This window comes from Amaranthus tricolor, chromosome 17 (genome assembly GCF_026212465.1).
Source record: "Amaranthus tricolor cultivar Red isolate AtriRed21 chromosome 17, ASM2621246v1, whole genome shotgun sequence".
NCBI classification, from domain to species: Eukaryota; Viridiplantae; Streptophyta; class Magnoliopsida; order Caryophyllales; family Amaranthaceae; genus Amaranthus; species Amaranthus tricolor.
The window spans coordinates 18,855,667-18,869,231 of record NC_080063.1 but is presented as its reverse complement, the minus strand read 5'-3'; the positions used below and the strand labels follow the sequence as shown (position 1 = coordinate 18,869,231).

Here is a 13,565-nt window from a genome sequence, read left to right as displayed (position 1 = left end):
AGAAGAGATGTTGCTATTAAAAGTATGACAATCTTTTATGGACACATAGATGATAATTTCTCGTGTCCTATGAATTTTGCTATTAAAAGTGTTATTTTCGTTTACAACATGTTATTACTATTAGCAGTTTAAATAGACAAATTAGTATACAATGTTATCAAGATTGCAATTTTACATGGAATTGATCAAGTAGGATTAAATCGGTGGGATTGAATCTAGAATCGTAAATTTTGCATATAAGCTGGAAGATGCTAGATTATATAATCGTTATTATTCATTTTAAAGTTTATAATTGTGAAATAAAATGTTCAACTTTTATTTTTGAGGAAAATTCTGAAAAACATTTAATAATTAGTGTAAAATTACATATAAATAAAGATTTCCAGAACTTCAATTAATAGTAATTATTGATTATAAATCCTAAATTCTAAATTGAAAATTAGCGGGTATATAAGTAATCCAAGTCGAACCGCCTGGAATTATATGGACCAAATAATCCTCTAGCATGCTATATAATATATGTGTATTTATCACATATCACAAATTGCATTAAAGTTATTACCTATTGATCTATTAGGCCCAAAGGAAACAAATGGTGTTTGCGTCTTACCTGTAACCCAGCCCAAAACGGCCCATAGGAAACAGGTTGTATTTGAGGGTTCATATAATTTTTTTCTAATTGATCAATTTAAGATAATAATTATTTTAAGACTAAAAACAATGATGACTTTAGTTATTGTGATATTTATTAATTAACACAAATTCTTGTGAGAGACGGTCTCTTTGAGAGACCATCTCTATTTGGGCCAACCCTATATATATTTTTTTAAATATTGTAAATAGGCATTAAAAATGATGTAAGTAGACATTTAAGGTATTGAGGGTATGTATTAAGGATACGGTAAGTAGGTATTACGACTAATATAAGTAGGCATTAAGTATTAATGGGTTGGGTGGGCCTGAGAGACGTCTCTAAAAAAAGGTCTCTCAAACAACTAACTCATTAATTAATTTGAATAAGTACTAATGTATCATATTTCATAACTATAACTTTTTGTATCTGATATAATATGATTTGTGTGTAAATACAAATAAATACTACTTTTTCAAATAAAAAATTGGTCAAAATTTAAAGTTCATAGTCAAATATATTGTAATTATTTTACAAATTATATGGTGTGCATCATTAAATATAATTTTTTAATGGTATATTATCAAATTTATTATTGACTTTGACTATGATTTTGACGGACTTTTTGAACTGATTTAATAAATACCTAGTCCAATTTAGAGGAAAAATGTTTATTTAGTTTTTGGTAATTTCACCTTAAATGTCCAATTTCTATATATAATAACTATTTTTTACCAATTTATCCTTAAAATTCCACTTTAATTCAAAAAAGTACCTAAATCAAATAATTTTACTTAAAAATTCTAAAAAAGTTGATGTTTAGAAAGTATATATTGAAACGTATCTAACAAAATCCTGCATGAATATATTTTTTCTTATAGATTAATGAAAAATCGTAGTCAAAGTTTGACAATAAAATTCATAAATTTATTTTGAGAAGAACATATAAAAACGAAAAAAGTATTTATGTCAATCCAATATAGGATATTAGGTGTGAATTGGAAGGAGTATTTAAATTAGTCCGTGTTTTCATCCTCCTAATTCCGAAATATTAGAAATCAAAACTCAATAGTTAAACCCTAACTTTAAATCTTAGGGGGTGTTTGGCATGAGGGAATGGAGTTGACACTTGGGAGTTAAGACTTGAAATTGAATTAAACAAAGTATCATGTCTGTTTATGGAGAATGAGTATGAGATTTTCAAGTCTTAACTCTTCAAGTCCCACCTTTTAATATTCTTGGAATAGGAGGACATTTGAAATGAAATTTAAATTTGTTTAAAAATAACAATTTTACCATAAAAAATAAAAATAATAAAATATAAAAAAGATAAATTGGTAACATTAAAATTATTTTTAATTATATTCCATTTAATTTTAAAATTTTACCAAACAATAACACATTTTTTCTAAAAGTGTCATCTCAAGTGACAAGTCTCACCAATGAATCTCGCAATTCTCATTTCGTTGTCTCAGACACCCCCTCAATAAATTTCATTCATTATCCCTAACCCTATTTCTCGATTTCCTCAATAATTTCTATCTCTGCAAGATGGGTAACACCGAAAAGCTAATGAACCAGATCATAGAGCTAAAATTAACCTCAAAATCACTCCAACGGCAAGCTCGAAAGTGCGAGAAAGACGAGAAATCGGAAAAACTCAAAATCAAGAAAGCAATCGAGAAAGGAAACGTAGATGGATCTCGAACTTACGCTGAAAATGCAATTCGTAAGCGTACTGAACAAATGAATTACCTTCGTCTCGCTTCTCGTCTCGATGCGGTTGTTTCTCGACTAGATACTCAAGCGAAGATGCAAACAATTGGAAAATCCATGGGGTCGATTGTAAAATCAATTGAATCATCTTTGAATTCTAGTAATTTGCAGAAGATGTCGGAAACTATGGATCAATTTGAGAAGCAATTTGTGAATATGGAGGTGCAAGCTGAATTTGTAGAGAATTCAATGGCTGGAAGTACTTCGCTTTCAACTCCGGAAACGGAGGTTAATAGCTTGATGCAGCAGGTTGCGGATGATTATGGTTTGGAAGTTTCTGTGAGTTTGCCTCAAGCTGCGGCACATGCGATTGCTGCTCCAAAGGTGACGGAGAAGGGTAATGAGGATGATCTTTCTAGGAGGCTTGCCGAACTTAAATCTCTAGGTTGAAGTTCGAGGTAAAAGTTTCAGATTTGTTGATAATGTTTGTATAGAATTGTGAGTTTGTCTGATGACCATAGATTGATTCCTTCGGCTTACGAGTTTAGATTACTATAGAATCTGTTGAGATGCTATAACTATGTATTATAATCTATATCTTTCTATTTGAATTCTGTTAGTACATTGGGAAATTTTTAAGTACTTTTGTTTTGTTTGAATTTTCTCTTGTTTTGAATTGGTTTCAGTTTATTATTGGGTTAGTTTGATGGAAAACACGGAACATTTAACATCAATGCGTAAACAAGAAAGGACACTTGATTTAATTCATGTTTATTTTACCTTGTCAACGCAAAGGCTGTTAAGTTTGAGCTTCATGTTGAACATATTAATGGTTTTGCATAATTATTGAAAGATTTGTTAGATCCCAAGTCAACTGTATTTAGTTGTTTTGGTATGCTAGATATATAGCTGCTCTTCCCTTCTCTGCTATATCACCCTTTACTTCTCGTAGAATAACCTTAGTCGCACAAGTGACACAACTTTCAAGCTCCAACAATGTGATCTAACCTTGGCATTGGATCTTACTTATTCATGTGCAAGCTTGATTGTATAGTAATATCGAGGAATAGGAGTTTATGGTGGGTGAATGCACATACATCTAGTATGACCTTCAATTTAAGGAAATTATCTTAACATTCTTCTACTTTATCAAAAGAAAAAAAATACCTTCTACTCAATAATTTATTGCTTTGGTTTGTATTTGCTTCATTTCTATAATTCATCAAATGATTTTCCCACGTTATGTGCCATGTCAACTGTCAAGTATTATCAGATCATATGCTTGTGCATAATCCAAAATACTCTCCCTCATTTTTCATTGCTTACCCAAATGGACACTCTAAGGAGCTTTGTGATAGGTCAATATCATCTCACCACTAATATACTTTCTTTTCTCTTTTGAAAGTCGTAGGATTTTAATTAATTTACTTACTCTCCAAACAAAGAATGTGCATCACTTCTAACATTTTGAAATCTGCCATGAAAGAGTTCCAAAATTTCAAGATGCCAATTTAGCTTAGTTCCAACTCTTTCATTAAATTTCTTATCAATTTGACACTATTCAAGAAATATGGCATGTCACTTTTTGGCGATGTGAAGCTTTAAGCCCCTACTCATGTGATGCTACATTTGACCAATGTGGCTTGCGGTGATGACCAGGAAACCCATGTTTGCCTATTATCATTACACTTGAGTGACTAGGAAGAGCAACAACATTTTGGTGAGAAGTTGCCAATTTGGATTTGGGGCTGTTGTGCATATTTATGCACTGTTGAATTATAGAATGTAGATTTTAGTTGAGTCACTATGTGCGTACTGTAGTTTAATGTGCACCATTCTTATGTTGCATGACAATCTTAAATCTAATTCATTATCTCTTAAGAGTGGGGAATGGGGATGTTTCTGCCTTTTCATATAGGGTCGTCAATTATATTTCATTGCTATTGGAAGATGGCAGGATTTCATATACCTTTCTTATACATTGCCTTTAGCACAATATAACGTCTATGGTTGAAGTGTATTCCTGACATGATGTAGCAATATTAGCTCGATTATATATGCAGTGAGCACTGTAGTAGTGTAGTTTGTTCAAATCTACTGAGGTCACAATTTCCTGTAGGAAGTTGATAAAATATTTTTTTAACAGTTTTAACTGGATAAGTTGGTGTAGGTTTTACTGGAATTTAGGTCTATGGCGAGTTGTCGACTGCCCCTTGGGTGTTACTTATTCTATGTCAAACACCTTTTCTGTTTTCTGTGAATATGTGACGAGTGTTATTAAAATGTTGGCAGGAGAAGGTTTCTTCAAGCGAATTATCGACTCATATAGTAGACATAATCTATTCAAATAGTATAATGTACTTTCTAGTTAAAGGAATTTCTAATTGGTTTTATTTCCTTTTGAGGACTTGACCGTATAGCCATGTCTAATCTTCATCCAAACAGTGGAAGGATCAACGCTAGACTAGGAGTTTAAGGGAAGGTGGAGCAGGTTCTAGGCATCCTGAGTAGTTGCCCCCACCCTCACGTAAAAAAGGGGGTTCTTGTAAACATTTTTATTTGCTTGAAATGACTCTGGTAAATTGTTGAAAACTGAAAACCTTTGAAGCTGTTACTTCTATTATCTGTTTGGTTGTCTTGTGTTTAACTTTTACCAAACTCGTAAAACTGTTATTTGTGTGCATCTATTAGCTAAGCTGGCAATATGAGCCATTTGTTCTGGTTGTAAAAGCACTACAAATCACGTAATAATCTGTGATTTTGGTTGTTTTAGTCTCAATATTATTTTCACTGCTCGTAAAAGACATCTTTTCACAAATATTATGGAACATGTTTTTCTTAGGTTGCACCAAGACAGATTCAAGGGCGAAAACGTGTACATGGATGGAAAACGAAAATCAAAAAGAAAGAATGGAGCTTGTTACAGCATATTATTAAGTGAGGTAACCAAATGGGATGTAGCAGATCAGACAGCGTATTATTGGGTTCCTGTGCTGCATAACCTTTAAGGCTTTAAGGTATAGTACTATATTTCTGTTTATATTGGGTAGCCCTCTAAAGTGGATATGTCACTGATTAGATTAGCACAAAGTCACTGATGGTGGACATGGGGGGAGCTATATCCCCGTCATATCATGAGTTCTTTTCATCTTGACGTTTGATGTGATTGCAATTAATTGGATCTTATTAACTTGGCCTCACAATTCCAATTTTGAATAGATGACACATGCACTCGGCCACTATGTTATTCTTGGTTCAAAATTTCTTTGGATGAGATCGTAATAGATGTTGTTTAAATGTGTTTTTTGGCATGTTCATTGTCGATAGAGCCGAATAGATTACCTAATCAAATTATTTGTGCATCTTAGTTATTTATATGAAGTTGCCGATGATGTTTTGCAGTTCATGATCAATTCTAGACAATTTGTTATTATAAGGATCAAAATGTTGTGACGGAAAACCGACAAATTAATGTAAAAAAATAAGTGAGTAACAGAATCAATTGATTGAATGTTTTCACCAAATTAATTGATTGAAAAGAGTTTGTTCAAGATAAGTATTCATGGGTCCTGATGTCCATCGACTTGTTCTCGACTACTGATATGATTGAATCGTACTCCTATGTTTTATTGAAAGATATTATTTGTTACTACCTGCGGTTTCTTTACTTCGCTTTCCTATAATGCGATGGGGACTATGCATGGTTTGGTGTTACTTGTAAGTAGGGTAGCTACCATATTTTTTTGCGAGTGTGAAAGGTGAGACTTTTTTGATTTTGAATCTTTTGTTTGTTTGGAGGGACAGGAAGATGTTGCACAAATTTTGAAGTAAAGCAATAAGTTTCGTGATATTACACAAATGGTAAAGAAAATTTCAAGATTTATGCTTATGCAAACAAACAAAGACTAAGAGGAAATATTTGTGGGTACATATGTATGCAAGTGGAGAAGCATCTTACTATTCCCTGCTTATGCAAATCCAGTCATCAATAATAGCCAATATGAAATGTCAACCCCTTTTTTAATAAAAAAAATCAGGGGCATGACTGGAGTAATTCTTAGGGAAGGCTGAATGGGTGAAACTAATTTTTTCTGTAAATGGTGAGAGTTGAGATTTTATCAATAGGGTGAAAGGAAAAAACTTTTAACAATTAGGTTAATACATGATTTTGTTTCTTTCGGTAATGAAAAAGGAGTGTATTTGATGCATTATTGAAGTATTTTCATCATGAAATCAAGAAATATTGAGTATGAGAAATTGTCCTTCACATTTTATATTACGATTCATTTCTTGAATCTATAATAAATATATCCCCTTTGTGGGTGAGCCGTCGAAAAATCTCAGCCTTGAGTAAGGGAATGCAATACTTGTCTAAAATCAAATGAGGGCCTTAACGCTGAATCCCCAATAATTTGATATTTATCCGATCTTGTAATCGAACTTGACTTGACCTGACTTCAAAATGAATTCAAAATTATGTAAAAATCAATGTGCAAATAAGATCCGATTTTAATCGACTTGTAACACGTGACTTGAAATCAAAACTAAACTGGGAATTTGATAGCTGTTAGTTGATATCCTTCGTTATTTTCCAAGAGATATCTGGATATTTGGAGAGTACTATTTTTGAACTTTAAATAAGTAGAGCAGCGCTATTAGGCAATTGCTTGTTGAGTTGTACGAAAGTGTCATCATAAATGATAAATGGCCTTGCTCAGTTACTCTTATGATCGGGCCTATGTAGTTTCGATTCGTCTAATACTCTAATCCTCTATGATGTACAAAATTCGAATAGATGCTACGGTACTTGTCGCAGATATTGGATAAGGTAAGGCATTGAAATGGCTGCTTTCAAGACATTGTACAAAGAGCATTGAGTGTGTGCAAAGTTCAAGCGACCAAATGTAAGACACTAAAACGAACTAGAAATGTCAACTAATGTTATAAGCCAAAGTTTCATTTAGTCTCTTTGTCTATCAAATTTGCTTAAAAGTAATAGTGGTATTTTATAGGAAAGTGAGAGAAATGTGCGCATAGGACAAAAAAATAAAGTTAAATGTATGGATTAAAATTAAACAATTATTTGTGTTATAACCAAAAATAAAAATGAGAAAACTTGATGAAACGAATTAAAAAGAAAAGTGAAATAAATTTCGTAGGACAAAGAAAATACATGTTAAATTTATGTATTCTCCTTATGCTTATTCATTAGCTTAAGTTAAGAAATTAGAAAATAAAATGTATAGTAAACCCACTAAAACAAAAAGAGTGGATCAGTTTAGAAAATAATTTTTAGTTGAAGTTGTTAGTTGTTTGATCAATTAAAAGTATTGATTGATTTACTACTTTTAAATTTATTTAAGTTAGCAATTTAAGCCAATTATTTATATTTGTTATTTAAGCCAATTGTTGTTAGATGTTTTTTAAAAAATTAATAGCTACTCTTGTGAGCTTTAAACCGAGGAGATTTTATTATTTTCATAATTTGTGTATTTACATATATGAGGCGCGTCTTGTAATGAGGCCGTGTCATACAACAATTGTATTAAAAAATAATTATTGATTGTTGACTATTTATTATAGAGAAAATTAATCAAAAAATTGAAATTCAATCTAATTAATCAAAATCTTACTTGAAAAGTGATATTTACACCAATTAAGATAAAACTCGATTTTAAATACATTCAATATCTTATTATACTTTTTCAGCTAAAAGTTAGGTTTAAATTAGTCTACAAGAGATGGAATTAAGAGGGGGAATTAGGGTTAAGTGTATGTTGTCTTCTAGTGTTTTCTCATGGAGTCTCAAAAAGTAGGTATAAGAGAGAGTAATAAATGGTTGTACGGAACTATAGCCGACAGTAATGACCTTTGGCAACATCTAAATGCCACCGTACGACTCCTCAACTCAGAAAGCAACCCTAGAAGGGTTAATAAGTTGACTAAATTGGTTTAGATATCATATTTTTTTTTCCTTAATTTGTTATCGAAAATGGCATATTTTTACTATTTTTAGTTTATATTGAAAACGAGAAAACAGTTCATTGCAAAATTGCGGTGTAATAGTGAGAAACTCAACAATAGACCAAAGATTGTCGTTATTAGCAACATATTGGAGACGAAACAATATTTCGTCGATGATATAGACGAATCTAGTGTTGATGTTTTTACATATCTTACAATTTTTGGTTTAAAATTTCATTGCCATTTCTGTATTGTTACTACTCAACGCTAATGAATACATATTTTCACCACCATTCATATAAAATCAATTTAATAATAATACAAAAAATGCATCAATATTACATTAAACTACCTTCTAAAATACTCGAAAAGTTAAGGATATGAATTTGAATAAAACAAGAGGATGTGTGAACTAAATGGTTAATTTACATTTTTACCTTTATTTTTTAGCCATGAATTAACGATGAATTGGTTCGTCGTTCAATGGAGACAAAACTGTAATGGAAATTTCTTGTCGACGAGTGAAATAGTGACAATCTATATTTCAAACCTAAGTAAAAGATAACAATCACTAGCGACTTAAGTGGTCGTCGCTATTTCATTAGGAAATAAATTGTAATTTCCTGTAATATATATTTTTTTATTATTTGTAAATTTTTATCTAATATATATATTTTTTTATTTAAAGTCAAAATCATTCAAATAAGTCAACAATTGATTTCATTTGAAATTGAATGCTCGATCTAAACTCAACCTAACCACACTGAAATCCAAATAATTTATTAAAGGTAAAAAAAATAAAATTATGGATATTATAAAAGTTAAAAAAATTGCAATTAATAAAATGAAGATATTAATACTTCACAATATCGCCAAATAACACTATAATAACATGACTAAGGATTTGTTTTTGTACTAATTTTCAATTTTTGATAATTTAATTAGTTTAGTTTATATGATTCATATATGAAAGAACAAGTTCAAATTGGAGCATTCAATTTGAAAGTTAAGTGTTAGAATAATAATTTTCTAAAAGATAGAGTAGCTTACAAGTAGATACTGTATCATGAGTCATGACCTAACAACTACTACACTTAAACAAAACAACTAATGTATCAAGAGGTACAAAACAATGGTACATTGATACTCAAGAGTTAAAGACATGCATGTCTTTGAATCCCATCATCATATATCATTATTTTAATTTATGACCATCTATTAGCCGGTGCAATGCGATTTATATCATCTCGCTCACCATTTTCAAAGGGCTTCTTATTCTTAGATTTAGTGGCAGATCTAGAAAAAAATCAAATATTATCCATAATATAAAAAAATGAGCTTAGTAAGGGTTGAACTCAGGTTAATAATGTTACATATTGTAGCTCATACCAACTTAATCAACATATTTTATTTATAGGTATATGGTTATATACATAAGTTAAATGATATTAGTTGACAGTATTAACTGCGCATAAATCTACTCCTACTCAGAGGGTTCTAAATATTTAATTTTATGTACTTAACTATTTTCTTGTTATAAATAATGTAAGTACATGCATATTATCTTATATTATATATCACACAAGAATAATTAATAATCAAATAATTAAGAAACAAATATATGAAATTGTCATTGGGCCCGCCCTACCAATCAAATACTCCAAACATAATAAATGTTTGGTTAAGTACATTATGGACACTTTTTGACCTAATTTTAATCAAGGTTAAAACCCTCTTATAATCCTAACATCAAACCCTAATTTTTCATATCAAGAAAGGCTTAAGATTAAAACTTCACCATTTAGTCTGAGGAAAATCGGGTTTTATATCAGTTGAAGAGCAATTACTACTTTTCAGATAAAATCCTGAATATGATTCTCATCTAATCCTTCTCCTTACCCTGAATTCCCTTGGCCAACCCTATAATAAAAAATAAAAAAAAATAAAAAAAAACTTGGCCATTTAGCCCTTCTTTTGCATTGTGTTTTATCTACTTCCCTTCATTATAGCCAATTTGCAGTCAAGCAACAAGAAAAAGAACTGTTGTAGTTTTAGAATTATTGATTGATAAAAATTATTAACCCAAAAGGATATTATCTCATTCTCAACCATTAATTTAATTAAAGGGTATTTTCCAGGCATTCAGATTCAATCACATGACTTGCCAAATCAATAATTCCATAAATAAATAAATTCACCAATCACCAATACCTCTTCTGAGTGATTCTAAACTGTTACAAAAGTGGAAACAGTTCACAGTTCACACACAAACAAAACAGGCTATCATTCTTAATCAAGTAAAGTTAGAGAATCTATATCCACAATAAGAAAGAGAAGATAGATCAATTACGTGGTGAGAATCAAACATCTATCGCAAGATATAACAGAAAATAATCAATCACTAAACTAATTTAAATTCTTGAACTAGAATTTTAAAAAGCTTTTCAAATTATTTATGTCAAGAAACTAACTCGACCTAATAGTTTAGACCCCACTATATGTTATATACTATAATTAACACGCATCCTCACACGAGAACACTTTGGGCTAGAATTAGGAGTGTGGATGCAATACATGCCCTTTTCATACCTGGCGCCACTTTAAATGAGATGTGGTTGAGATTCGAATCCTTGACCTCTTATCATATTGGCTTTTGATACTATATCAAAGAACCATATCAACCAAAAACTTAAGCTAACATGCCTAACAATTTGACCTTTCTTTTAACCCTTACCTCATATCCACACCTTAGTTATTCCTTCATTCTTCATTTTTGATTCTTCATCCTCAATTGCAAACATAACTCTTTCTCTCAGATTCTTGTCAACTCTTAGATCTGGGTTTTCACAGTACAGCTAAGATCAAGCTCAAATAGATCACAAACCTAATCATGTAATCTTATCATTTATCCTCCTTTTTTCAACTTTTTTTGTTCATTTTCTATAAAATTAATAACATCATTTATGTTATTATTATTATTATTTAATTTCGAGTAAAACCCATAAATATACGGATAATTCCCTTTATTTTATTTGAAAATCTTTTCACCAGTCATTTTCTCACCTTTTCTCATTATTTAAAAACAGTAAAGAGTACTGTTTTTGCTCATACACTGAGATGTAGTTTTCTTTCCTTTTTTTTCACCAATCAAAAATATATTTTCTGTTAATTTGCTACTACAATCTAAAGTTTATTACTTAAATTCAGTATAAATCACAATCAACAAAATTTCTTATCCTTTTTCAAAATGTTTTCATCAGAAAACAATTCATCATATAATAATCCTTTGTTTTATAATCCTCAAGTTCCAAATAATTTCACTACATTTATCCCTAATAATTACATATTTCCACCCACATTTTCTCAAATTCAAGACAAACTTAGTTTTAATTCATCATCTGAACATTCAATAACCCAAGAAAATGCCCTAAAAAACTCTCAAAAAATGATAATAAATCAGGTGTCAAATAGTTCAAAAAGAGCAACAGGAAGAAAAGATAGGCATACCAAGATATGTACTGCTCAAGGAGTAAGAGATAGAAGGGTTAGATTATCAATGAGCATCGCTCGCGAGTTTTTCAATCTTCAAGACTTGTTAGGGTTCGATAAAGCTAGCAAAACCCTCGAGTGGCTCTTAGCTAAAGCTAAGACCAACATCGATGAGCTTGCTAGCTCTATCGATAATAAAAATCTCGATAAAGAAGAAATAGAAGAAGAAAAAGGTGATAATAATAAAAGTACTTTATTAGGTCATAATAAGAGAAAAAGGGGTTTTAAAGGTGTTATTAAAAATGGTTTTGATGAAGTAAAAAGAAGGGAAGAAGCTCGAGAACGCGCTAGGGAGCGAACTCGAAAAAAGAAATTTGTTAGTGATTATAGTTTACAAAGGATTGATCAATCAAGTTCTTCATATGGGGTTATGATTGATAGTAGTTGTACTAATGGGGTGATTAGTGAAATGGAATTTGTTGAGAGTAAGGATGATTATTTAATGGATTCAAGAGAATCATCTTATAATTATAATAATTATGAGATGATTAATTTAAAGGATAATGATCAAGAAAGTTGTAATGGGTATAGTGAATTTCTCAACAAATCAATTTCAGATAGTTGTAATTTTGGTGATTTTCCTGCAGCTTTGAACATCATCAATCTTTCTACAGGTTTGATTATTGTTTTCTTTAATCAATTTGTTTGAATTATAAATTAGATCTAAGGACTTTAAGCTGACGATTGCGACCCCAGTATATATTATATACTCTAACACGCTCTTTTACACGAAAGCCCTTTGAGCTAGAAGTGTGGATGCAACACTAACCCTCTTGAAATCTGATGCTCAATATTCCACTTTAACTGAGGGGTAGTTGAGATTGGAACCTGTAACCTCTTGTGACGCTGGCTTCTGATAATATGTGAAAAAAACAACTCAATCAAAAGCTTAAGTTGATCCCATAATATCTTATATACTCTAACAATCTGATATAAGAAAATAACTTCTTATCAATGCACTAATAAAGATAAGATTGTGTACATTTCAGTATCTTACTCCAAAACCTCACCCTAGACTGTGGGAGACTCCAAATGACATTGATTTGATGAAATGTTGTTGATATTACTTAGGAAGTATTCTTTATTGTCATTTATATTTTAAAATTGTTGCTAATTGAATGAAATTGTGGTGCAGACATTCACATCAATGATGCTAGTGCTAAACCTTGGGATACATATTCCAGCAATCAAATTCTGCACTAATATAATTAAGTAGTGTGGAAAGAAGTATGAAGAGTTATTTTTTGTAAGAAAACTTCTAAACATAACTCTTTGTGTTGATCTTTCGTTTGCCTAATTGCTTAAAATATGTATGTTTTCCATAAAACTTTGGATAATTTCTCAGTAATTGGTTTTTTTTTTTTATTGGACATGTTTTGGATCACTACAAGTTCCTTCCTTTGTCATTTCAGAGATTGATGTTATTGATGTGTAATGTAATATTGGAACTTGATTCTAACCAATCAAAAAATTTGAGATGTTTTTTTGGTAAATTGGAGTGTTGATACATGATACTAAAATAATGAGGATTTCTGGTTAGACATGGTTTGTTTACCCAAAATGGCCGGTCTAATGACCAATAATGAGCCGATGGTGAAGTAAGGATTGGGATAGGTCATCAGGCGCCTCTCCACTTTTGAATTTTTGTGTTGGATATGCATATATTTTCGGTATTTGATCTTAATTAGGATAGGTCGTCATGGTT

General features: G+C 30.9%; 2 protein-coding genes across 3 annotated transcripts; both read left to right on the top strand.

Moving 5' to 3' along the window:
- Nucleotides 1-2,057: 2,057 nt before the first annotated feature.
- On the top strand, nucleotides 2,058-7,478 carry LOC130804353 (ESCRT-related protein CHMP1-like). Of its 2 annotated transcripts, XR_009040002.1 has the most exons (3): nucleotides 2,078-2,805; nucleotides 5,190-5,364; nucleotides 6,152-7,471. XR_009040002.1 is itself a non-coding variant. In XM_057668766.1 (2 exons), the coding sequence occupies exon 1, from the start codon at nucleotides 2,183-2,185 to the stop codon at nucleotides 2,795-2,797; it is 615 nt and encodes a 204-aa protein (XP_057524749.1). In that variant the 5' UTR covers nucleotides 2,058-2,182; the 3' UTR covers nucleotides 2,798-2,805; nucleotides 5,190-7,478. The 2 variants fall into 2 exon arrangements, 1 of the variants encoding a protein (XP_057524749.1); XM_057668766.1 differs by having other exon boundaries at nucleotides 2,058-2,805; nucleotides 5,190-7,478.
- Nucleotides 7,479-11,100: 3,622 nt separating this feature from the next.
- LOC130804209 (transcription factor TCP12-like) lies at nucleotides 11,101-13,334 on the top strand. The gene is made up of 2 exons (XM_057668571.1): nucleotides 11,101-12,474; nucleotides 12,996-13,334. Exons 1-2 carry the CDS (start codon nucleotides 11,559-11,561, stop codon nucleotides 13,061-13,063), a joined length of 984 nt encoding a protein of 327 aa, XP_057524554.1. The 5' UTR covers nucleotides 11,101-11,558; the 3' UTR covers nucleotides 13,064-13,334.
- Nucleotides 13,335-13,565: the final 231 nt, after the last annotated feature.

Bases quoted from the DNA above. Each gene is read 5' to 3' on its own strand.
- LOC130804209 (XM_057668571.1), top strand. From the start codon at position 11,559: ATGTTTTCATCAGAAAACAATTCATCATATAATAATCCTTTGTTTTAT. The intron at 12,475-12,995 runs GTTTGATTATTG...ATTGTGGTGCAG, and splicing joins CATCATCAATCTTTCTACAG to ACATTCACATCAATGATGCT.
- LOC130804353 (XM_057668766.1), top strand. From the start codon at position 2,183: ATGGGTAACACCGAAAAGCTAATGAACCAGATCATAGAGCTAAAATTA.